The sequence below is a fragment of the Belonocnema kinseyi genome, chromosome 3 (assembly GCF_010883055.1).
Source record: "Belonocnema kinseyi isolate 2016_QV_RU_SX_M_011 chromosome 3, B_treatae_v1, whole genome shotgun sequence".
Taxonomy (NCBI): Eukaryota; Metazoa; Arthropoda; class Insecta; order Hymenoptera; family Cynipidae; genus Belonocnema; species Belonocnema kinseyi.
Genome location: NC_046659.1, coordinates 116757538 through 116784399, shown reverse-complemented (window position 1 = coordinate 116784399; position 26862 = coordinate 116757538). Strand labels below are relative to the sequence as shown.

Here is a 26862-nt window from a genome sequence, read left to right as displayed (position 1 = left end):
ATTTTAAAGAAATAATAAAATTTTCAACCCAATAGTCGAGTTTCAAGCCTTTTTGGCTTAAAAAATAGAATTTTCAACAAAACATTGGAATTTTCAATCAAATATAAGTTCATTTTCAGCAACATCGAAAAGTAAAATTTTCGACCAAAAAAGATGACCAAAGAATAAATAAATTTTTTGCACAAAAAAAAAAGAATTTTAAAGAAATAATAAAATTTTCATCCCAATAGTTGAATTTCAAGACTTTTTGGCTTAAAAAATAGAATTTTCAACAAAGAATTGGAATTTTCAATAAAATATAAGTTAATTTTTAACCTGTTTTAACAACACCGAAAAGTTAGGTTTTCGAACAAAAAAGATGACTAAAGAATAGTTGAATTTTTTGCAAAAAAAAAGAATTTTAAAGAAATAATTAAATTTTCAACCAAACAGTTGAATTTCAAGCCTTTTTGGTTAAAAAATAGAATTTTCAACAAAGCATTAGAATTTTCAATAAAATATAAGTTAATTTTCAACAACACCAAAAAGTTAAATTTTCGACCAAATTGATGACTAAAGAATAGTTGAATTTTTGCACAAAAAAAAGGATTTTAAAGAAATAATTAAATTTTCAAACAAATAGTTGAATTTCAAGCCAGAAAGATCATTTTCAATAAAGTGTAAAGTTTGCAGGAAAAAAGTTTCCTTTGAAAAAAAATTAATTTTCAACCCTAAAAGATGAATCTGCAACTCTGAAGGCCATCTATCTAGAAAATACGAATTTTCAACAACAAATGAGATTTGTAACAATAAACTAAATTTTCCACCAAAAATTAGTTCTAATTTCATTTTCGGTTATAACAATGAATGAATAACATCATCTGAAGTAAACACTAAAAAGAACGTCAACAACGTGCTTGAGAGAAAATATTTAAAAATCATTCTTTCCGCGCATGACACTCTTAAAAACGCGTCGAATCGTGTTTCCTCCGACTCAAACTTGTCGCGTCAGTCCCTCTCAACACTCGGTTTTCTCCCCTCGTTCTCCCTTAAACTTGCTCTTGCATTCTCAATGAATCATCTAATTTTCGTTAACTTGAGTAAAGTTGCATATTGTCCTCGGATCTTTCACGTGGACTCTCTCGAAAAGTGATGATGGCGCAGAGTCGGATTTCGCGCTGCTGAAGTTTCCCTGACGACTGGTGGTCACGTGACACGAAGATGCCCGAGGATAGAGCAGTGCTGACCGAGGTTATAAATAGCGGGCATCAGCATTTGGGGAGTCTCTTTTACATCTAACACGATCTGCGGAGTATTTCCTATTCCTCGGTGGTCCGACCATTACGTAGTGTGCCGTGATCGTGATAGCGCTCGTAGAAATCATCGCCGCGAGACTTTTCTACACTCGAGCAGTATACGGGCCTGACGTATACTCGCTCTGGAGAACCTGTTCCAAGACACTTGTGAAACGTTCGGAGCGGTTCCCACAAATCAGGACTGAGAGACGAAAGTCGACCTGCACGATCACGAAAATGCCGGAGACCGCACACCACATGAATGGATACGCGAACGGCCACTCGCCGCCGGAGATCCAGCAGAATACCAATTTCCTCTTCACCTCGGAGTCGGTCGGCGAGGGACATCCTGGTGAGTCTTTTTCTATTCACCGAAAACACTGCCATGGACCCGACAATGCGACAGACGAAACTTGAAACTGGGACTTACGGATTCACTCGAAAAACCCCGATTCACCCACTTTCAGGGACTCTCCACTCGTTCTTTCCACTTTCCGGACTCTCTTTGTACGGAATTAACCCCATAATTACCAAAATCGGACTCGCTTCGACTCAGAAAGCTCCACTTTTTTCGGAAATATTCATGTGCTCGTGAGTCCCCCTTGCCGCGCCACTGCACGGCGTGCCTCCATTGTAGCCGACGAATGCGCACGCTTTTCTTCGTTTTTAGTCACTTTTCTCTCTTCAAAGTTGTGTTTTTTCCGGTTTGTTGATGTTTACTCTCTGTTGGAACATTCGGACTTTGGAGGGGAGCTTTTGAGAGCGATGTTTTCCTTTTTTCAAAAAGAATTCGAAACGTGCGTATGGCGCGTGCTCGTCACTCCGAAATATGGCCATGTGCTCGCTGCTTCCTGTGATAATACGTAATTTTACTTCCTCTTTTTCTACCGGTTTTCCTTTTCTCAAAAAATGTAAATATGTGGGGCCTTGTTTTTATTTTGATAGCTTGTGTTTAAAGAATTGGAGCAGTTCCGAAAAAGTTACATGCAAATTTGAGGTATTCGGATATAAGCAGACGACAAACCTGACCTTTTACTCTTCGATGCTTGGTTTTTCTTTTTTTTTTTTAGCTTAGTTTTGGGATCTTGGATCTTTTTGAGAAAATAGTTGTAATTATTTCGAAAAATCATTCGTACCGCTACTGAGATTTTTAAAAGTTTCTAATTCGTCTGAGTCAACTCGTAATTATATTTCATCACTGACTTATCACCTTTTTGAGGGACACGTTATCGCTACAATGGGATGTTAACAAACAATGATACTTTAGTCCCAAAAAAATAACAGAATTCACAGTTTCCCCTTTTTAAGGAGTTCTTTTAAACCTGTTTTCAGGAAACTTTTCTGTTTCTGCGTTTTTTCCTTTTAAACGCAAACTGGACTACTAGAACTGAAAAAGAAAATACAAGTCATTTTGGAAAGTTTACAATTTTTTTTTTGTTCAGAATTTATTTGTTTTAGTTGAAAATTCTAGTATTTTGATAAAAATTTAATTGTTTTGTTGAAAATTCGACTTTTTGGATCGATAATTTGTCCCTAGGGGATTTTAATTCATCTTTTTTTTTTAATTGCCGATTTTTTGTTTAAAAATTCGATTATTTGGTGGAAAATTATTTATTTTGTTCAAAATTTTCTTGGTTGCAAAATAAACTTTTCGGTTTGCAACCTATTATTTTTTGAAAAATTTCTCTTTTTGGCTTCAAATTCCTCAATTTTGTTCGAAACTTATCTGTTCTGTTAGACATTCGTCTTTTTTATAGCCAATTTGGCCTTTAAGATTATAAATTCATCTTTTTTGGTTGAAAATTCTATTGTTTTCTCAAGAATTAATTTTTTGGCTAGTAAATGTATATTTTAGTTTTTAAAATTTCACATTTTTTCTTTGAAATTTCGAAAATTTGGTTGAGAATTTACACATTTTGTTGAAAGTTTAATTATTTTAAATTCATCCTTTTTTTTTAATTTATGTTTTTGGGTTGACAATTAACTTTCTTCTTTAATATTCAATTCTTTTCCATTTATTTATTTTGTTCAGAATTTTCTGTTTTGTTAAAAATTCCTTTTCTTTGATACATACTTTTCCCTTTAGAATTATAAATTCTTATTTTTTGGTTGAAATTTCAATTTGTTGTACAAAATTCAATTATTTTCTCCAAAATTCATCTTTTTGGCTTGTAAATGTTTTTTGTTTGTTTGTTGAATTTTCCTATTTTTTTTTTTTTTGAAAATTCGAATGTTTGGTTGCGAATTTAGAAATTTGTTTGAAAGTGTAATTATTTGTTTAAAATTGATTTATTTTCTTTGATATTCATCTGTTTTGTTGAAAATTAGTCTTTTTGGTTTGAAAATTAAACTTTGTATGTTGAATTCAATTTTTTTTATTCTTCACTTTTGCTTAAAAGTTCAACTCTTGGGTTATCGATTCAACTGGCGGAAATGTCATTTTTTAAATTTAATTATTTGATAGAAAATAAACTTTTTTATTGAAAATTCGTCTCTATCTCTTGAAAAAATAACTATTTGGTTGAAATTTGTGGAAAATTCGTCTTTTTTATTAGAAATTTTTATTAGAAATTCGACTATTTGGTTGAAAATACAACTTTTTTTTTGGCGAAGTTCTCTATTTTTGGTTTGAAAATTCGAGCATTCGGTTGAGGATTCATATATTTTGTAAACAATTCAATGATCTGATTCAAAACTCAATTATTTTGTTGAATATTTAATTACTTCCTTAATAATTCAAATTTAATACCAAAAATATGACTATTCTTAAAAAAGTAATATTTTTTGGTAAAACATTCTATTGTTTTTTTTGAAGATATTCTGTAAAAAATTAATTCTTTTAGTTGTGGATTTAGTATTTTTGTTCAGAATGAATCTCTGGTTAAAACTTCTACTATTTAATTAAAAATTCAACTATTAGATTATAAATTTCTTTGTTTTTTTTTATTCTAACCTAATCTTTTTTGCTTAAAAATTCGTTTCTCTTTGGTTAAAATTTTTTTTTCTTAACTGAAAATTGAATTATTCTATTTTTTGTTGAAAATTCATTTTTCTTTATTGTAAATGCAATTTTTGTTTCGAGTTTGATCTTTTTTATTTGAAAATTCGACGCTTTTGTGAAAAATTTTATTATTTGAAAATTTATTTATTTTATTGAAAATAAAACTATTTTGTTGAAAATTTCTTCCAATTCTTTTGTTAAAAATTAATCTTTTCTATTTTAATTTTTGTTTTTCTTTGATTAAAAATAAGTTTTTTAAACTAAAAATTTAATTATTTAATTTTTGGCTGAAGTCTGATATTTTTTATTAAAAAATTCGATCATTTGTTCAGTTTACATCGAACATTTTGAATAAAAACATTTTTCTTTAATAAATAAATAAATTTTTTTATTTTATCTGTATTCAAGTAGATTTAAAATATTGATTGTGCTTAAAATATTCAATTTTTTATTCATTCAATTTGCAATTTTTAATTATAAAAAAAGGTTCATTATTGAATATTTAGCAATATTTGAATTTTTATTTAATACGAGTAAATTGAAACCAAATATTTAAAATTTCGAAAAATGTTTAATTTTTAAGTGAAATTTTTAAGTTTTGATGTATAATTTAGGAGTTTTAAAAAGAAAAAATTACCATTCAAATTTTAGAAATTTTTCTTTAAATCTTCTAGAATATTTTTTAAAAATTTTGATTAAATCTTTGAAAAACTGAAATTGATATGTTTAATTCTAATTTATGCATCCAAATTATTAAGAAATTTTCTAAAATTTGCAGGTTTTTCTGAAGATTCTAGAAAAAAAATGCAATTAATTTTCAAAGATATTTAGAAGTTCTGACAAAATTTCCAAAAATAGTTTTACATTTAAAACAACTTCAAAATTTTGAAATTAAATTTTGAAGGTTTCTAAGGGTGTTTAAACTATTTAAAAATAAAATAATTGAATTTCTAATTTATGAAGTGTTCAGTTAAAAATTTTTCAATTTCACAATATTTGATGTTTTTAGCTTAAAATTCCTTAAAATTATACAATTTTGAAAATTGTAAAGTTCATTGATTGATTTTTTAATTTAGAGCATTGAAAATGATAACGTGGATTTATAATTTTTTATATTAAAAAATGTTAGTACCTTCAATTTTATACGCATAAATTATTGAGCATTTGAATACAACATTTTTTAATTAAAAATTTTTACATTTCAATTTTAAAAGTTCAGAGTGCTTTAATTTGCAGCTCAGTTCTTATTACCTCACATGGAATTTTTTTTAGCTTTAATGTTCCATTTTTTTAATTTCATTGACCGTGAATTTATTTCGTCGATTAAAACGGCCACACTTTTTGTTGCAAAATTGAATTATTTTTAATATTCGACTTTTTTAGTAGAAAATTCGTTCCTCTTTTTGGATTGAGAATAGAAATATTTGATTGAAAATATAACTACTTTGTTGTGAGTTTGTCTTTTTTGCTTGAAAATTTAACTAATTTGTTGAAGATTCGTTTTTCTTTGGTTAAAAAAATTTTTACTGGAAATTCAACTGTCTTGTTAAAGTCATCTTTTTCTTTATGATTCATTTGTTTTTTTTTTAAGATTAACCTTTTTTTTTTAATGTAACTGTCTTCGATAACATTTAATTATCTTCTTGAAAATGCAATTATTTTGAATATTCTTTTTCTTATTTTAATCCTTCTTTTATTAGTCATATTTTCTGGTCCAAAATTTTTGAAAATGAGCTATCAACTTTGACAATTCTATTAAATTCTTAAAAAATTCGGGTTTTTCTTTACTTCATTGTTCGAAATTGTTACTATTTGGTTGAAAATTTGTCGTATTAGGTTAAAAATTCGTCTTTAGCTTTAAAGTTAAACTATTTGTTTAAAAATTAACTTGAAATTTTCGAAATCTAAAGCTTTTCATATTAAATTAAATATGGTACCTTTACGAATTTGATGCTTGAACAAATATTTCATTCGGTTGTCTTTTAGTCATCGAAATCTATGCCTTTGATTTCAGGAAATAGTGAAATGTTTTCAGACCGAAAAATAAAAAATAAAAATTGAAAAAAAAAATTTTTTTTCTGAAATGGATTTGTTTTTACAGATAAAATGTGTGATCAAATCAGCGACGCTATATTAGACGCACATTTGAAACAAGATCCGGATGCTAAAGTTGCCTGTGGTAAGTTCCATCTTCATCTGCTAATTTCCTTCGTAACTTGAATATATCTGTAACATAGTCGCTATTTATAAGTCCCTCACTAGAGCAGGTTTCGAACTACCGCTTTTTTTTTTTTTTTTTGCACCTTTTACTACTTTTTTTCGCCCGAGAATAATCTTTCAATTTCTTTTTTCGTTTAGAGCTGTTTTTTCGAAAGATATCGTAAAAATCATAATAATTACTGTGATTAATTTGTGTATTTTTATAAATAAATTAAAAATTTGTATTAATTATTTTAAGTCTCAACTCCTATTCGTGGTGGAAATATATTAATAACTGCAAAATTTAGAAACATATTTTACATAAAAATTTTTTATTTTATTTTATTTCAAAAATATGTTTAAAAAAATTAGTTTTGCAAAAATATATATTACAACTTAAAAAATAGTAATTCCCAGAGTTTTTGTAAAAATCGCTAATATTAATTTTTTTCTAGAACAAAATTTTATTTTTATAAACCTCAAAAAAAAATAATTTTGATAAACTGTTAATTCCCCAAAATTGCTTTTGGGGCACTCAAAATTTACCTTTAAAAAATTAAGAAGATATTAATATTTAAAAAGATCTGGCTTTGAACTGAATAAAGATTAACAAATTTGTCAAATATTCCTAATATTAATTTTTTTTTTGTAATAAACATCTACAAATATTCCCAATTTTCGAAATTCTTGCAAGATTTCAATATTTTAATTATTTCTTTGATAAAATATCTTTTTTATAAAGCCGTTCAAATTGTGAGACCCTGAATTAATTGCTGAAGTCGTTTTAATATTTTTAAAAGTTTACAAGGCCGTTTAAAGTTCATTAATATTTTTGTGGTTGAAAATTACTTCTTTTTTTTTATTGAAAATTTATCCTTTTTGTTGAAAATTGATCTCTCTTTTTCCAGTGGTCTTTTTTAGTTGAAAATTAAAATATTTGGTCGAAAATTGAACCATTTATTTAAAAATTCAATTATTTTGTTGTTGAAAATGTAATTTTTTTTAATAAATCGTCTTTTAAAAACGTCTTTTTGGTTTAAAAATTTAATTATTAAGTTGAAAATACCACTATTTTTGATTAAAATTTAATACTTTTGCTCAAAAATTAATATATTTATTTAAAAATTAAGTTGTTTTGTTGAAAATATATTTTCTTTGATTGAAAATCAATTATTTAACTGAGAATTCATGTCTCATAACTTTATTTTTTTTCTGTATAAATAAATTTTTTCTTTTGGAATGAACATTCGTATTTTTTATAGTTAAATTATATATTTTTTTTAAAATTAACTTTTCTATTGAAAATTCCACTTTATTTTAAAAATTACTTTTTTTTGGTTTGAAAATTCAATTAATTAGTTGAAAATGCAATTATTTTTGGTTGAACGGTCGTCTTTTTTTTGTAATGAAACTTCTCAATTAAAAATTCGACCATTTAATTGAAAATTCATATTTTTAGGCAGAAAATTTAACTGTTTTGTAGAAAATTCGTTTGGAAACTCGTATTTTTAGGTAAAAAATTAACTTATTTGTTGAATATTTTGTTGAAAAGGCGTTTTCTTTGGTTGAAAATTAACTTTTTTTTGTTACATTTAAACTTTTTTGTACGGAAAATTCAATTATTTTATTGAATATTTATTTTTTTTTCATTAGAAAAATTTGTCTTTCAGGATATTTTCGACCTAAAAATTCGACCATTTAGTTGAAAATTTACATGTTTTAGGTGGAAAATTGAACTTTTTTGTTAAAGATTCATATTTTTTGTTTCAAAATTGAACTGTTTTGTCAATTAGTAACAAATTTAATTATTTTCCTGAAAATTAATCTTTTTTTGGTTCTTCATTAACTTTTCTGATGTTTTGATGAACATTCTTTTCTTTCTTGTTTTGAGAAATTTCTTCGTTTGAATTGAAGTCATTTTTTTGGTAGAAAATTTTTCTTTCTTGTTTAAAAATGAACTGTTTTGTTTAAAATTTCACTTTCTTTAAAAATAACATATTTTTGCATGCCAATTCAAATATTTAGTTGAAAATTAAACTATTTTTGGTTAGAAGTTTTTCTTGTTAGTATAAAATTATAATAGTCTTGGTTGAAAATTCGACTATTTTATTGAAAACTGATATAAGTAAAATAATATTTAAGCGCTTTTCAAAATATCCTAGTTTTTTTGTTTAGCAAGAAACTTTATCGCATTAAAAATTATATTAAATAATACCTTAAAAAAATTTTTGTTTTTTTGTTGGTGAAGGAGTGCGAGAAAGTTTGTAGATCTTCAAAAAAATGTAGAGAAGTGAACAAAGATTAAAAATGTTGTTTTATTTTAAGCCAATCAGTTCACAATTTTCGAATTTCAGATTTTAAAGTTAAAAATTCAACTATTTTTAATTTTAAAATGACTACAAAATAATATATTTATAATTAAAGGCTATTATCAAATCAAAAAAAAGAATTTTACTCTAAAATATTTCATTTTTAAACTATTCAAAATTGAAAAAATTCAAAATTAATTAAAAATTTGAAATGATTCTCAATAATTTACGAACAAAAAATTCAAAATTCTGAATTGGAACAGAAAATTTTTCCAAAGAATTCTAGTTCTGAATTGAATCTGTATTTTAGATTTTTATTTTTAAACTTATATTTTTAATTTAAAGAATTTTAACATGCAGTCTTGAAGACTTAAAAATTAAAAACGTTTAAAGTTGCAGATTTTGGATAAAAAACAGTTTTATTTTATCAACTGTAAATATAAATAAATAATTTTTTAAGTGTTATAATAATTGATTTGATGAAACGGTTCTAAATCCGTTGAAAGTTTTTAAAAATCCAGAATTTTAATTAAAGGCTTTTATTAAATTAAAAATATTGTTTCAGTCTAAATTATTCCATTTTTAGCACATTTAATTTAAAAAAATTTTGATTAAGAAAAAAGAGAATTACTTAATATTTAGCAATATTTGACTTGTAATTTATGAAGACTAAATTGAAGCTAAATATTTAAAAGTAAATAATTTGAAACTTAATTGTTTGAAATAGAGAGCTTTTAATTGTTAAAATTTCGAAAAGCTTTTAAAATTTTAACTTTACAATTTTTATTATTCTACTTAACAAAATGTTTAATTTCACGCGAAATTGTTGAATTTTTATGTAATTAAATTAATTAGTAATTAGTAAATAAATTAATTAAGTTAATTAATTAAATTAAATTAGTAATTGAAACGAAGTTTGTGAAAAAAATGCAAAACTTCTAAACATATTTTAAACAGAATAAAATTTTTCCTACCTTTTTAGAAAAGCTTAAAAAATTTTTTTAAATCCTTAAATTCTTCCCGAGTCGTTTTTAAAAATATTGGAATTTTCTTAGAATCTTTTTTGAATATTCTGTTCAAATAATTTTTCAAAATGAACAATAATTTGCAATTTTCCTAGGAATTAAAAAAAAAATGTTTTTATTTGTTCGGAGCCTTTCACAATTCTTAAAAAGCCTCTAAATTTGCACTGAAATTTCGTTACGAATAACCAAATTTTTTCGTTAAAATTATTTGAATTCATTTCAAGTTCTATATTAATTTTTAATCTTTTTGAAACTTCTAAATATCTCTTAAAATTACTCTAATTGATTCTAAAAATAATAAGTGTTTAATTGTTTAAAATTATTGAGAAGTTTTTTAAAAAATTCAAAAATAAAGATAAATTAAAAAAAAGCTACTTCTAGATTTCTCAAGATTTTGAAAACAATTTTAAAGTTTTTTTAAGGCTGATAAGACTATTTAAAATTAAACTAATTTAAATTCTAATTTAAGAACTTCTAAATTGAAAAAAATGTAAATTTAAAAATATTTATTAGCTTTATTAATAACTGAATAATATAATTTTGACAATTTTTAAAGTTAATTAATTTAATCTTTAATTTAGAATATTGAAAATGTTAACCTGGATTTATATTCTTGAAACTTAATCTAAATCTTTGAACTCTATAATTTATGAATGTTAAAAATTCTGAATTTTGCAGTTTAAATTTTTTAAACTTGAAATTATTGAACAATTCAATAGACAATGTTTAAAATTAAAAATATTTAAACTTTAATTTTAAAAGTTAAAAAATCAATAATTCCACTTTGAATGCTTTAGTTTGTTTTCTATTTCTTATTACCTGTACTTTTACCGTTTAGATTTCGATTTTTGAAATTTTATTAACCAGGAAAAATATTTGCGAACCAGGAATTTTTTTCTTTCTATTCAAAAATGGCCACCCTGCTATTTGGAATTTTTGTTCTTTTCTACGCAATCTAATATTCACGCTATATAAAGTTTAGGTAAAAGTAAATATGGGATAAGATACAAAATTATAATTTTTGTTTATTTTTTTGTTTTTGTTTATTTTTTTTTGTTTATATAGAAACGGTGACAAAAACAGGAATGATCCTTCTCTGTGGAGAGATCACATCGAAAGCAGTTGTGGACTACCAAAAAATTGTACGGGACACCGTAAACCACATAGGTTACGACGATTCTTCGAAAGGTGAGAAAAATTTCCGAGCTGAGGTCTCAAGTTTTATTTTGATTTTTGAGAGCCCCTTCTTTATTACTTGATTATTTTGTTACTGAATTATCTGCTCGATTAGATCAGCCCTGATTGCAATTATTATTGTAAAGGGTCATTCTAGCGACGATTGTTTAAACCCGATTATCAATTATTAAAAAAAAAAAAAATGATTTAAACATTATCAGTACACTCACAATCATATGACTCTATTTGGGCACTATTGGAATATGATCCCGGAGTCGTAATGTTTTGGTATCGCAATTTTTTCCAATACCTGTAAATCAGGAAAAACTCTAGGATTTAAAAAAAAGTGACAAGTCATGGCATTTCTGTGAGAACGACTTATATAGTCACTTTTTTTTGCTCAAATTACTTTTTAGACACTTTTGCTCAAATTACTTTCTTAGTCACTTTTTCACTCGAAATATTTTTTAGCCTTTTTTTGCATAAGTTACTTTTTAGTCACTTTTTGCTCATATTATTTTTTAGTCAATTTTTTGCTTATATTACTTTTTAGTCACTTTTTTGCTCTAATTACTTTCTTAGTCACTTTTTCGCTCAAATTTCTTTTTAGTCACTTTTTCGCTCAAATTACTTTTTAGTCACTTTTTTGCTCAAATTATTTTTTAGTCACTTTTGCTCATAGTACTTTTTATTCACTTTTTGCTCAAATTTCTTTTTAGTCACTTTTTTTTCAAATTACTTTTCAGTCACTGTTTTGATCAAATTTCTTTTTAGTCGCTTTTTGCTCAAATTACTTTTTAGTCACTTTTTTGCTCATAGTACTTTTTATTCACTTTTCGTTCAAATTTATTTTCAGTCACTGTTTTTCTTACATTGCTTTTTAGTCACTTTTTTCCCCAAATTGCTTTTTAGTCACTGTTTTGCAAAAATTACTAAACGCAATTTGTGCTTGAATCCGGTTTATACAATCCATTGTGGATGTAAACTGAGGAAAAAAGTCTATAAAACTGACGATGGCGATTTGAATATATTTATTTTGACAACAAAAAAAAAGTCCGTCCCTTTGATTTGGTCTCTGAGAGCCCCTTCTTTATTACTTGATTATTTTGTTACTGAATTATCTGCTCGATTATCAGCAATCAGCCCTGATTGCAATTATTATTGTAAAGGGCCATTCTTGAGACGATTGTTAAAACCCGATTATCAATTATTAAAAAAAATGATTTAAAAATTATCAATACACTCACAATCATATCTATTAGGGCGTTAAAATACAAATTTTAGAAATTAAAAGACCCTGAGATCCTATTTTTTTACCTAAAAAGAAACAGTTAAATTTAGTTGTGATCGAAAAAAAATTCTGAGTTCTGCATAAATTGTCTGGTAAACCCAAACTTTTTTGAATAAAAAGAATCGCTAATAGGGTGCTAAATTGAGGAATAAATGTTTGTTTTTTTTTCTAAATCTGGGACTTTTTTGTTTTAATTACTCATGGGATCGCTGGAAATTATAAATTATTTTTTGCAAACCTTAAAACCCCTAATTGTGTATTTTTTATTTGCTGTCCAAATTTTTGTGATTAAAAAATAGTTTTTTTACTTTTCTGTTTGAGCTTTTAAAAAAAACGAAATGCTAGAATTATTTTTAGAGGAATTTATAACTTTTGTCTCTTATTTCGACGAATTTTTTACCTTTTTTATTGTAAATTTATTGTATTTTATTGTAGTTTAAATATTTTCCAACAAAGTATTACAATTAACAATAAACAATTAACATAAAAATGGCAAAAATTTTCATTGTAAAACTGAGAAGTTGTGTACAATTTGAAATTGTCAAATTTTAAAGATTTATGAATAAAAATTCTGAAATTTTGACGATTTTTAACATCAAAAGTTTCGTTTTGAGAACTTTTAAATTGTAAAACTTGAAGTTTGATAATTTTTCAATTTAAAGCTTCCATTTTTGAAATTTGCAATATAAAGTTCTGCAATTTGTTCAAAAAAAATTAATTTCCTAAAATGACAAATTTTGTAACCAAAAAGATGAATTTTCAATTTAGTATTGAAATTTTGAGATTGAAAAGATTAATTTTTAACAACCAAATAGTTCAGTTTTCAAAAAAAAAAGCTGAATTTTCCACCAAGAAAATAAATTTTCTATAAAAAACACGTATTTTCAACAAAAAAGTTCATTTAAAACCGATTAGTTTAATTTTTAAACAAAAAAGATGAAATTTCTACGAAATAATGGATTTTTCAATAAAAAAAAATGAATTTTCCAGTAAAATTATGAGTTATTTATTTTTTAACTGAAAACTTCACTGTTCATTTTTTTTTGCACTGAAAATTTTACTACAATTTTTTGTTGTAAATTTTTTTTTAATTCTATTATTTCTTGGAAAATTTAATTATTTTCTCTAAAATTCAAATATTTGGTTTAAAAAAACATCTTTTGGTCAAAACTTAATATTTAATCTATTCCATTTTTGGTTGTAATTAAAATTTTTATACTGAAACTTTAGTTATTACATTGTTTTTCTATTAAAAATTTAACTTCAATTTTTAGTTCTAAAATGTATCTTTTCGTTCAAAATCCTATTTGTTTGAGAATTAATTTATTTAACTGAAAAATTAACTGTTAAATATTTAATTATAAAATTTATCTATTTTTAAAATAAATTTTACTATCTGTTTGACAATTTATTTCTTTTCTCCACAATTGAAATATTTGGTTAAAAATTTATCTTCTTTGGTCCAAAATTAGTTTTTTTAACGAATAATTTAACTTAATTTTTTTTTTGTTTTCAACTAAAAATTTAACTTAAATTTTTGGTTATAAAAATCGATATTTTTTGGTTCAAAATTCTAGTATTTGGTTGCAAATTGAATTATATTCTCCATAATTCAAATTTTGTTTTTAAATTAACTTTTTTAGTTCGAAAATTAAGCTTTTTACCTGATAATTTAACTTTCTCATTTTTGGTTGATAATTAATTTTTTTAACTGAAAATATAACTTCAATTTTTTATTGAAAATTTATCTTTTTCAGTTAAAAATTGAATTATTTGGTTGACAATTTGAATTGAATTTTCACAAAAGTAGTTCAACTTTAACCAAAGAGATGAAATGTCCTACGAAAAATGTATTATTTGGCATTTCAACTAAAAAAAATTTAATTTTAATTTTAAAATAATGAAATTAACCAATAAAGTCTAAATTTCTTGAAAATATTTAAATTCTCTATCAAAACAGATATGATCCCGGAGTCGTAATTTTTTGGTATCGTAATTCTTTCCAATACCTGTAAATCAGGAAAAACTCTAGGATTTAAAAAAAAGTGACAAGTCATGGTATTTCTGTGAGAACGACTTATATAGTCACTTTTTGTTCAAATTACTTTTTTGCTCATAGTACTTTTTATTCACTTTTTGTTCAAATTTCTTTTTAGTAAATTTTTTGCTCAAATTAACTTTTTTTTAGTCACTTTTTTGCTCAAATTACTTTTTAGTCACTTTTGCTCATATTACTTTTTACTCACTTTTTGTTCAATTTCTTTTTGGTCACTTTTTTGCTCAAATTACTTTTCAGTCACTGTTCTGATCAAGTTTCTTTTTAGTCACTTTTTGCTCAAATTACTTCTTAGTCACTTTTTTGCTCATTGTACTTTTTATTCACTTCTTGCTCAAAATTTTTTTCATCACTTTTTTGCTCCAATTTCTATTTAGTCACTTTTTTGCTCAAATTAATTTTTAGTCACTTTTTTGCTCAAAGTACTAAACGCAATTTGTGCTTGAATCGGGTTTATACAATCCATTGTGGATGTAAACTGAGGAAACGAGTCTATAAAACTGACGATGGCGATTTGAATATATTTATTTTGGCAACAAAAAAAAAGTCCGTCCCTTTGATTTGGTCTCTGAGGAGCGTTAGAATTCTGGCCATAGTCACTTGGACGAATAGTCGAGCGACCAATCACAAGATAACAAGAATATGTAACGTAAGCGTATCGTGGTGGCAGGATTCGATTGGCGAACGTTGAACCTTTTGGTGGCGATTGAGCAACAAAGTCCGCATATCGCTAATGGGGTCCATGTCGGCCGGGAAGAAACGGATCTGGGTGCTGGTGATCAGGTACAATACCAATTTTGAGCCAATGGTGCAGAGCAGCAAAATTCAATTCAGTATTGCCCCATCACCCATAAATTTTTTCAGTCTTTTTTTTCCCTTTTTTTCTTCTTTCAATATTTATATATTAACATCGCGCTAATCCATTTTTTGCAGGTATAAGCATGTGCTTTTTTTGGAAATGATCTTGGTTATTAAACTACTGACGATTGCTCAGATCATGAAGGCATCAAACGCTTTTTAGAATGCACATTCTGCAAATTTATAATTGGGAGAGAATATGGAATTATTTTCCAGTTTTTTCTTTTTCTTGAGAAAAAAGGAAGAAAGGTTGTTAGGGAATTCGGTAGGGACTTGTGGATTTATTGCGCTTCTTCGCGAAGAAGAGACATTGTGAATAATACTCTCGTTGTTGAAAAAAGAAAATAATTGATAAGGGGGCATAGGTCACAGTAATAGGGTCACATTTTATTCCATCTAGACCGGATTTCATTGTACCACATTCTTGTAAAAACAAGAATGATGTACTTTTGCGTCTTGATAAGATTCTGTTTTAATTTGTGATAGTTTTCAGGGTGACCAGCGGTCAGAAAAGTCATGGAAGCCTACTTATGAATTAATTTTTATTTGAAGGCATTGTTAAAAATAGACGGAGAATCACCACTAGCAGGCGTATTTATTAGAATTTTTTATTTGTTTATTCAGATCACTTTCTGTCCTGCCCCCCCCCCTCTCCTTAAATTTGATGTTTTGGTATCGCAATTTTTTCCAATACCTGTAAATCAGGAAAAACTCTAGGATTTAAAAAAAAAGTGACAAATCATCGTATTTTTGTGAAAACGGCTTGTTGTATAGTCACTTTTTTGCTCAAATTACTTTTTAGTCATTTTTTGTTCAATTTACTGTTTAATCCATTTTTTGCTCAAAATACTTTTTAGCCAGTTTTTGCTCGAATTACCTTTAGTCAATTTTTTTGCTCAAATTAATTTTTAATTAATTTTTTTCTTAAATTACTTTTTAGTCCACTTTTTGCTCAAATTACTTTTCGATCGCTTATTTGATCAAATTACTTATTGGTCACCTTTTTGCTCAAAGTTCTTTTTAGTCCTTTTTGGCATTAGTTACTTTTTAGTCACATTTTTTCTAAAATTACTTTTTAGTTTTTTTTTAATCAAATTACTTCTGAGTTTTTTTTGCTCGAATTACTTTTTAGTCACTTTTATGTACAATAAATGCAGATACATTTGAATTTTTAAACAGACAAATTTTCAATTAAAAAAACGTTGAATTTCCAGCAAAATAAACAATTTGTTGCCCGAGAAAGATTTTTTAGTTAAGAAAGAAACCAATATCAATTAAATTGTTGAATTTTCAAGTCAAAAAGACGAATTTTCTACAAAGATATTAATCTTTCAAACCTGAAATATTAATTTTAAAAAAAAGTTTATTTTCCTTCAAATAGTCGTATTTTTAACCAAGAAAAAGGTGTTTAATTTATCCAAAAACATTAATTTTCATTCGAAATGATTGATTTTCTACTAAAAAAGGACCAATTTTCAACCAAAGAGATGAATTTTAATTTTTACCCTTACTTAGACAATGAATGAAAATTTCAGGTACACTGAAAAAAACATCTGTTTGCTGATACAAATACATTAAAACTTCTGAACCGCTGTGATCTTTGGCATTTTTTAAATAAAATTTGTCACGTGTTCTACTTTTTTGAACTTGGAATGTCGGCAGTAGTGTATTACGATTTTTTTTTAATTTGGCTCGATATTTTGAATTCTAGTATTTCAAATCAGATTTTCGCTCGACACCCGGCAGTTTTGATAGTCTGTGAACTTAAATTCATCCCAGAAGTGATAGGATAGACGAAATTTGAAATGATAAGTCACGAATTTGCTCTTCACAAATGCCGATGATAATCTCCTCCAGAGTCCATATACTCCACAAATGTGGTGAAATTAGATCGCTATTGGCAGTTTGTAACCTGGCGAGGAACTCTGGAAAACGAGAGTTCAAAATTAATAATAAAATCCAAATGAAAATTCAGCAAACCGATGTCACTTCCGCAGGTTTTGACTACAAGCTGTGCAGCATTTTATTGGCACTCGATGCCCAGTCGCCAAATATTGCAGCAGGTGTTCACGAGAATCGGGATGACGAAGATGTTGGTGCTGGCGATCAGGTTATTTCCTAAATCAAGAAATAAGTTTCACTCTTTTCGTTTACATACTTTTCTAGGGTGGCCGTATGTCAGGAAAAGTATTTTAAAAATGGCAAAAGTCAGGGTATTTCTCTAAGAACGACTTTAAAGTCCATTTTTTGCTCAAATTACTTTTTAGTAGCTTTTTTTTTCAAATTACTTTTTAGTCAATTTTTTGCTCAATTAACTTTTTAGTCACTTTTTTGCTCAAATTACTTTTTAGTTTCACTATTTTAAATTAAAATATCAATTTCGTCACTTTTCTATCAATAAATTTATCCATGAATTAACCACTATTGACTTTACGCTGACATCTATAATTTGAAGGTTTTTAGCTTTAACAAGTTTCAAGCGATTTCAAAACATTTCGAAAGATTTCAAATGATTTAGGTTTAGATTTTAAGAGATTTTCATAAATTTTACAAAATTTCATTTAATTTAACGGTAATTTATAAGATTTTAAAATAATTTCAAGGAATTTATTTACTATAATTTGAAGGGATCTCAAAGAATTTTATAGATCTTAGGGTATTCAAATTCTCAGGAATTTTCCAGAGTTGTACAAAGTTTCAAAAAATTAAAAAAGATTTTAAAGGTTTCGAAATATCTTGGGGCATTTTAAATAGATTTCAATTATTGGAAGGGATATCAAAGAATTGCGGATTTCGCAGAATTTTAATTTCAAGAAATCTTGAAAATTTTAACGTAATTTCAAACAATTTTAAAGGATGCCAAAGAATTAAAATATTTAATATATTAAATAATAATATGATATATTATTTATTATATTATATTTATTAATATTTAAAAATGTAATTTTTTTATTGTTTTAGTTTCTATTTTTAGGGGGGGGGGGGGTATTTATAATTTTTAAATTTATTTGAATTGTTTTGAAGTCTTATGAATTTATCAGTATTATTTTGAAAAATTGAATTTATTCTCAGGGCTTTGCTTACAGTTTTAAACTTGAAAAAGTGACATATTTTGAGTTTAAATAGTTCACTTTTTTCAATTAAGACAGACTCTGTTAGCTCTGAGAAAACACAATTAAAATTGATAATTCAAATTTAGGATTTCAGCCTTTAAATATTAATTTTCAGGGAAAATGAAAAATTGGTCAGGGAATTTTAAAAATAACTTTTTGCGGCCACCCTGTTTTCGTTTTTATATTTTTCGTTTCTGCCTTCACCGTTGTGTCTAATATCTACTTTGATAGTATTGCACTGCTTTTTATAAAGCACAGCTATTTTTCTTCATTAACTTGTTATGTGTTTTATCTTCCTGAGCTCTGTTTTTGTTTCTTTACTTCGTAGTTAGCAGCCTCAACACTTTTTTGCTGAATCCACAAAATTTCCATATCAAAGCTTTCGTTTAGTCTGTAGATTTTCTGTAGCCTTTCCTCTATTTTTTCATGGTGTTTGGCGTCTTTTTGAGTTTTTGTGAAACTAACACTTGCGGATTCACCCTCAAACGGTACACTGGTGCGAATTCGCACCTGCAGTTTTTTAAATTTTGTTGGCATTTACGCAAACATAGCTGCAGGGGATTAGCCCCACATATATATTAAATATGTGTGATGTATGCTTGTTGTTTATTGTATGTTCAGTATATTAAATAATTAATATTAACATTGGAAAGAAACCAATTCGCACCAGTGTACCGTTTACGTATGCTGGGTTGGAGTGTACCGTTTCAGCAAATAATTATTTAATTTTGGTATCTTATCTCAATTTTTGTTGTTTAATTTCTTTTTTTTTCCTGTCTCGATTATAACTACTGAAAATGTGGAATGAACACAAAAAATGAATTGTTTTTATATCTTTCATTTAATTATGGTGATTGTAATCTTGTTGCAAAAGTGTGTGTTTATTATGGTTGAGTGCAGGCCTCGGACTTTTTAAAAACTTTTGAGATAAAAAAAACACAATTAAACACTATTTTCAATTAAAAAAGACGAATTTTCAGTCAGAAAAGAATTTTCAAATAAATATATATATATATACCAAATTGTTGAATTTTCAAGCAAAAAGTACGAATTTTCTATAAAAACAGTTCAATCTTCAACCGGATAATATGGATTTTCAACAGCAAAATTGATATACAACCAATCATTTGATTTTTAAAGAAAATAGTTCAATTTCCAGTTAGAAAAATTACTTTTGACAAAAAAAAATCGAAATTAGGAAGATTAATTTTTTACCAAAAAGAAGAATATTTAACAAATTCCATACATTTTCTACAGAATAGTTTCATTTTGTGCGAAATAAATTAATTTTCCAGTCAAAAACAGGAAGTTCCTATAAAACATTTGAATTTTGTACCCGAGAATATAAATTTTCAATTTAAAAAATTACTTTTCCAACAAAAAAAGCTAATTTTCAACAAAAAGACGTATCTTCATTAAATTACATAAATTTTCAACGAAGTAGTTTAATTTTATACCATATCGTTGAATTCTCATGCCGAAATGGAATTTTCTACAAAAAAAAGGTATGAATTTCAACCCAAAAATGTGATTTTTCAACCAAATTAATTTTTAACGAGATAATTGTATTTTCAACAATAAAAATTTGAAATTTCTACAAGAAGATATGAATTTTTAGGTCAAAAAGATAAATGATAAGTGAATAGCTGAATTTAATTTATTTTTGAACCAAATAAGATTTGTAATAAAGAGAGGTCAAATTTGTTCAGAAAGAGATACATTTTTATACCAAGAAGATGAATGTTTAAAAAAATTGTTAGTCAAGAACAAAAATTGCAACCCATCAGTTGAATTTTCAATTAAGGAATTATTTTTTAACAAATAAAAAAAATAATTTTTAAACTAATAATGTAATAGTTTATATGTCAACAACAAAAAAATTTGGAATAAAAAATTTAAAAACCGTTGGACTCCACCAACAACGACGAATTTCCAGAAAAATACCTGATTTTTGATCAAAAATATTGATTTTCGAGCCGAAATTATGAATTTTCCACAAAAAGGAAAACGGCTATTTCATCCCAAAAATGTGAATTTTTAAAATAAAAATTGATTCTTCAATCGAAATCAATTATTTTTTAATAACACATTTGTATATTGTACCAAAAAATTTGTAATTCCTACAAGAAGAGATGAATTTTTAAACTAAAAAGATGAAAGTCAAAAAAATAATTGAATTTTCAATAAGTAAAAAAAAATTCTTAATAAAGAAAGAAAAAATATTTTATTAAAAATTTGTCATTTTCAACCCAAACAGACGAATTTAAAATGTCAATAAATGTTATCCAAGTTATAATTTTTTTTAAATTCATGACACTCCTTTGGCTCTATTGGAATATGACCCCGGAGACTATCTTTTTTTTTAATTTGTATTTCACTCTAATTCGTAATTTTTGGTATCGCAATTTTTTCCAATACCTATAAATCAGGAAAAAGTCTGGGAGTTAAAAAAAGTGGCAAAAGTCAGGGTATTTCTGTTAGAACAGCTTATATAGTTACTTTTTGCTCAAATTACTATTTAGTCACTTTTTTGCTCAAATTAATTTTTCGTTACTTTTTTGCTCAAATTACTTTCTCACTCACTTTTTGCATAATTTTACTTTTGTTTCATAGCATTTAATGAAAGATTGAATTTTTAACCAAAAATAGTTGGATTTTTTTATACGAAGACTCAGGAAAATTTTATGACTATTTAGACACTATTTTAAAAAAATTTTGACACTATTTACACTATTTTCGATCTCTACAGTGAGTCCGAGGCCTGGAAGCGTTTTAGTAGAGTTTGTTGGCAATGGAAGGCATCAGTATTATTTAATAAAATAATCTAACTTTTATTAATAACATTTGGTGATGTAATTGGTGCTCTGTTCTTTTTGGCTATGCATGCTTATTTTTCTTCTTATTATAGTTTTAATTATACCTACTTTTCTTTTTAGTTATCTCTCTCTTTTTCTAGTTTTTATCCTTTTTTTCCATTTCTAAACTAATAGTGTTTTCCAAATAGGGTTTGATGTTTGGTTATGCAACTGATGAAACTGACGAATGTATGCCATTGACGGTCGTACTGGCGCACAAACTAAACCAGAAAATTGCGGATTTAAGGCGAAGTGGAGAATTGTGGTGGGCACGCCCCGATTCAAAAACACAGGTACTTGTCTCAAAAATTCTCAATTGAGTTTTTTTTCTTCAAAATATAAACAGACTTCATACTCTTTCCCCTTTTCAAGAAAATTTCCCCTTTTATGCTTTTTGTTCGCTTAAATGTGAATTGAATTAATTGAATCCAATAAGAAGATTTAACTATGTGCGGTTAAAAGTTAATTCTCTTTGGCTGAGAAGTATGCTATTATATTTTAGTTCGGAAAATTCATATTTTCAGGTTGAAAATTGAACTGCTTTGCTGAAAATTAATTTTATTTTCGATTGACAATGCATTTTTTTCAACTAAAAATTTAAATATTCAATTTTTTGGCAGAAAATTAATTTTTGTTGTTATTAATCATTTTAGTTTAATTTTTTCTCCGCTGAAAATTTTTCTTCAATTTTTTGTTATAATTTTTTTTTAATTATATTATTTGATGAAAAATATAATTATTTTCTCCAAGATTTAAATATTTTATTAAGAAGACATATTTTTTGGCTAAAACTTAATTTTTTAACTTTTCCATTTTTGTTTAAAAATTAATTTCTTTAAGTGAAAATTTATGTATTCAATTTTTTAAACTGAAAATTAAACTATTAAGTGTCATCTTTTTTGTTTCAAAAATTAATTTTGTTTGATGCTAATTTAAATTTTTCCTTTTTGGTTGAAAATTAAGTTTTTCAAACTGGAAATTTCACTATAATTTTTTTCCACTGAACATTTTACTTTACAATTTAAATATTTCATTTGAAAGTCCTCTTTTTTGGTCGAAACTGAATTTTGAACTCTTCCATTTTTGCTCTACAATTAATTTGTTTAATTTTCCATTTTTTGTGGAAAATTAATTTTTTAGCTCAAAATTTAACTATTCATTTTGATCCAATTGCAAATTTACAATTCAATTTTTAGGTATAAAATTTATTTATTTTTTTTTTTTTGTTATAAAAATTCGACTATATGTGTGAAAGTTGAATTATTTTTTCGATAATTAAAATATTTGGTTAAAACGTAATTTTTTTAAGTTGACAATTATTTTTTTAACTAAATTTAACTATTCAATTTTTAAACATAAAATTTAAATATTACATTTTTCGTTGAGAATTGATTTTTTTGTTACGTAAAAAATTGAATTTTTTGGTTGAAATTTTTCTTTATAATTTAAAATTTAACAATTTGGTTTAGCATTCATTTAATTTGTTGATAATTTTTTTTTTTGTAGAAAACTAATCTTTTTAGTTAAAAAATTATCTCGATCTTGAACATTTATTTTTGTTGCAAGATTCATCATTTTAGTTTGAAATTCATCTGTTTTATTGAAAAGTCCTTTTTTTCTATTTGAAACGTCAATTATTTTGGTGTAAAATTTATGTATTATGTTGAAAAATCGTGTTTTTTATAAACAATTACTAATATTCGTCGTTGAAAAATTGTACTTTTTCGTAGCATATTTAATTATTTTGTCAAAAATTAAACTTTTTTCTTAAAGAGTCATCTCTTTTTTGGTAAAAAATTAATTATTTTTTACTGGTAATTTAAATTTTCCCTTTTTGGTTGAAAATTATTTTTTTTTTAACTGGAAATTTTAGTATTGATTTCTTTTCCTCTGAAAATTTTACTTCAAATTTTTTTTGTTTTTTTTTTGTAAATTTCTATTATTTCGTAGAAAATTTAAATTATTTTCTCAAAGATTCAAATGTTTCATTGAAAAGTCATATTTTTTGGTCGAAACTTAATTTTTTAACTTTTCCATTTTTAGTTGGAAATTAATTTCTTAAATAAAAAATTTCTGTATTTAATTTTTATAAATGAAAATTTAACTATTAAGTGTCATCTTTTTTGTTTGAAAATTAATTTCTTTTGACTAGAAATTGAACTATTTTTTTTTCACTGAAAATTTTACTTTAATTTTTTGTTATAAAATTGTATTATTCGGTGGAAAATTTAATAATTTTCTCCACAATTCAAATATGTCATTAAAAAGTCATATTTTTTGGATGAAACTGAATTTCTTAACTTTTCCATTTTTTGTTGAAAATTAATTTATTCAATTTTTTTTAACTGAAAATTTAACTAGCAAGTGCCATCTTTTTTGGTAGAAAATTAATTTCTTAATTGAAAATTTAACTATTCAATTTTTGGGTATAAAATTTTTTTGTTGTTTTGTTAAAAATTCGACTATTTATTTGAAAGTTAAATTATTTTCTCCACAATTAAAATATTTGGTTAAAAAGTCATCTTCTTTGGTTAAAAAGTCATCTTCTTTGGTTCAAACTACGTTTTTTTTTCAACTGAAAATTTAACTATTCAATTTTTTTATATCGAAAATTATTTTTTTTAACTCATAATTTAACTTCTTTATTTTTAGCTGAAAATTCATTTTTGTTCGTTAAAAGTAGAACTTTTTAGTTGAAAATTTATCTTTTTTTACTTGAAAATTTAACAATTTTGTTTAAAATTCATTTGTTTTATTGTTCATTCTTTTTTTTTTTTGTAGGAAATTAATCTTCTTAGTTAAAAAATTATCTCGATCTTGAAAACTTTTTTGGTTGTTAAAAATTCGTTTTTTTTTGTTAATTAATTTTTCAATTGAAAATATAATTGCATTATTGGTTGCAAAATTAATATTTTTAATTGAACATTGATATTTCCTCGTTAAAAGTACAACTATTTGATTATAAGTTTCAACTTTTGACTAACAATTTTTTTTTGAACAAAAAGAACTACTCCTCTTGCTTGAAAATTAATTCTTTTTAGTTTGAAAATTTAACTATTTGCTTCAAGAATCATCTTTTTGTTGGAAAATGTAAGTGTTTTGCTGAAAATTTGTTTTTCGGAAAGCAAAATCATTCTTCCGGATGTAATATTCTCATTTTTTTATTTAAAAAAAAAATCATTTTTCGTAGTTAGAAATGAACTTTCTTGTTAAAAATTTTAACTTTTCGGGTTTAAAATTGAACTGTCTTTTACAACAAGAAATTTTGTATTACCTCCAGATTTTCCAAAAAGTATCATTATACTCTGCCTTCTCTTTTGGTGAAAAATTATTTTATTCGTACTTGAAATTAAATTATGTTGAAACTTCAAACATTTCCTCCAAAACTGATTGTTTGTTTTTGGACTTTCTCCTTTTTTCTATCTTCTCGGTTAGAAATTCATTGTTTATTATTATTTTATTAAAAATTATTGTTTTCTTTTTTCGAAAATTAATCTCTGGTTGAAAATGGAACTATTTTGTTGAAAAACCGCCTTTTTTTTGGTTAATAATTAATTCTTTAAACTGAAAATTCAACTGTTTGGTTTAAAATTCATCTTTCGTGTTGTAAATTAATTGTTTATGTTTAAAAGTACTTTTTTTAAAAATTCAAATTGTTTTATATTGAATTCAATATGATGCAACAATTAATTAATTTTATTTAAAATAATGAATTTGCCTATTATTTTCCTGAGTCATCGCCCTATTTCGCCCGTTTTCAGATAATATTTTCGACTATGAAGTCTGATATAAACCAGAGTATTGTTCAATGATGTCCTTTTATGTATTTGCTACTCTTGAGTGCCATGATGTTGAATAAAATTTCTGAGGACGATACTAAATTATACCAAAATTTTGCTCTACCTAATCGAAAAACGTGTTTTTGACGATTATTTATTTTTTAAAATGTTTTACTTTTTTTTAAGGTGACTTGCGAATATGTTATGGATAGTGGAGCCTGTGTGCCTCGTCGAGTTCACACAGTCGTCGTCTCTGTCCAACATAGCGAGAAAGTCACACTCGAGGAGTTACGTAAAAGCGTATTGGAAAAAGTCATCAGAGAAGTCATTCCCGCGAAGTACCTCGATGACAAAACAATCTTTCACGTAAATCCCTGTGGCAATTTTATCATTGGTGGACCTCAGGTATGTTTAAAAAAGATTTTGAGTGGATTTTTATTTAAAAATTTTTTTTTTTGGTGTGAAGGCACCTGTCTCTCCAAGTGCAACAGGTGCTTTCACACCGAAATCGCATATTTTGCCTTTTGCGGAAAAGCGCTGAAATACAAGTTTTATTTATTTATTGGACAATTTTATTTTTTTTTTTTAAATTAACATTTTCTATCATTTCTAATTTAAAACTTACGAAATGCAGGAATTTTATTTTAAATGTAATAAACGTTATAAATGAATTATTTTACCAATACAATTTTGGTGATTCGATCATTTAAAATTTAAGGGAATTAAAAGTGTATTATTTCTAATTAAAAGTGTTCCAAATTGAAAATTTTTAGATTAAGTTTTTTTTTTTTAATGAACAATTTAAATAGAAAAGATTTGAAATTGTATCATAATCTTATTTTGAATTTTGAAAATTCGCAACAGCTTTCTTTTGAGAATTATTTTTCTAGGTCTAAATTTTATTGGCTGAAAATTTAATAAATTCTTTACAAAGACATCTTCTTTGGAGAATTGGATTTTTTTGTTGTTTAATTCATGTGTTTTAGCAGAAACTTCATCTTTCTTTGAATAAAAATGCAAATTTTCGGTAAAAAATTCAACTCTTTTTTTTTTTTAATTTTGTCTTTTCGATTTTAAAATTAACCTGTTTTAGCAGTAATTACATCTTTCTTGGTTGAAAATGCAACTGTTTTGTTGAAAATGCAATAGTTTTGTTAAAAAGTCATAATTTGTTATTAAAAATTCCACTATTTTCTTGAATATTTTATTTTTGTCAAACTTATATTTTACTATGGAGAAAAGAACTGAAATCTTTTCTGGATGAAAGTTTCACTTCAAAAAAGGTAATTTTTTACGATTGATTCATCTGTTTTCGTGAAAAATTTTACCTTTTTTTGGATAAAAATGTAAGTATTTTGTAGAGATTTCAACAATTTTGTTAAAAAGTCGTAATTTTTTGTTCAATATTTATCTTTTTAGATTGAAAATTTAATTTTTTTTTTGTAGCAAATAATTTCTTGCTTAAAAAAAAATTCTTTTAGTTTAAAATTCATTTTTTAACAGAAATGGTAACTTCCATTTTTTCAAAATTGTTTTTTTTTTTTTTTTTTTGAAAATTCGCCTTTTTTGGCGAAAATTAATTTTTTTAGGGTAAAATTGCCTCATTTTCGTGGAAAATTAATTTTTTGTAGAAGTCATATTTTTTGTTTGAAAATTAAATTTTTGTAGAGAACATTTATCTTCTGGCTTGAGAATTCAATAATTCTGATCAACTTTTATCCATTTTTTTAAGTGAAAAATCTTTATTTATTGGAAATGTGTCTTTCTGGTTTTAAATTCCTTTTATTATGAATAAATCTCCATTACCTTTTTATTGAAATGTAAAATATGACACTTTTTGGTTGGGAAGTTGTCTTTTTAGGTTGAAAATTCAACTATTATTTTAAAGTGTCATGTTTTGTTGACAATTAGACTGTTTAAATATAA

General features: G+C 25.3%; 1 protein-coding gene across 1 annotated transcript; it reads left to right on the top strand.

Annotated features, from left to right (window-relative positions):
* Positions 1-1249: 1249 nt before the first annotated feature.
* Positions 1250-25477, top strand: LOC117169998 (S-adenosylmethionine synthase-like). The gene is made up of 8 exons (XM_033356513.1): positions 1250-1626; positions 6377-6454; positions 10874-10996; positions 15002-15106; positions 17187-17299; positions 21307-21450; positions 25123-25341; positions 25403-25477. The coding sequence occupies exons 1-8, from the start codon at positions 1512-1514 to the stop codon at positions 25475-25477; spliced, it is 972 nt and encodes a 323-aa protein (XP_033212404.1). The 5' UTR covers positions 1250-1511.
* Positions 25478-26862: the final 1385 nt, after the last annotated feature.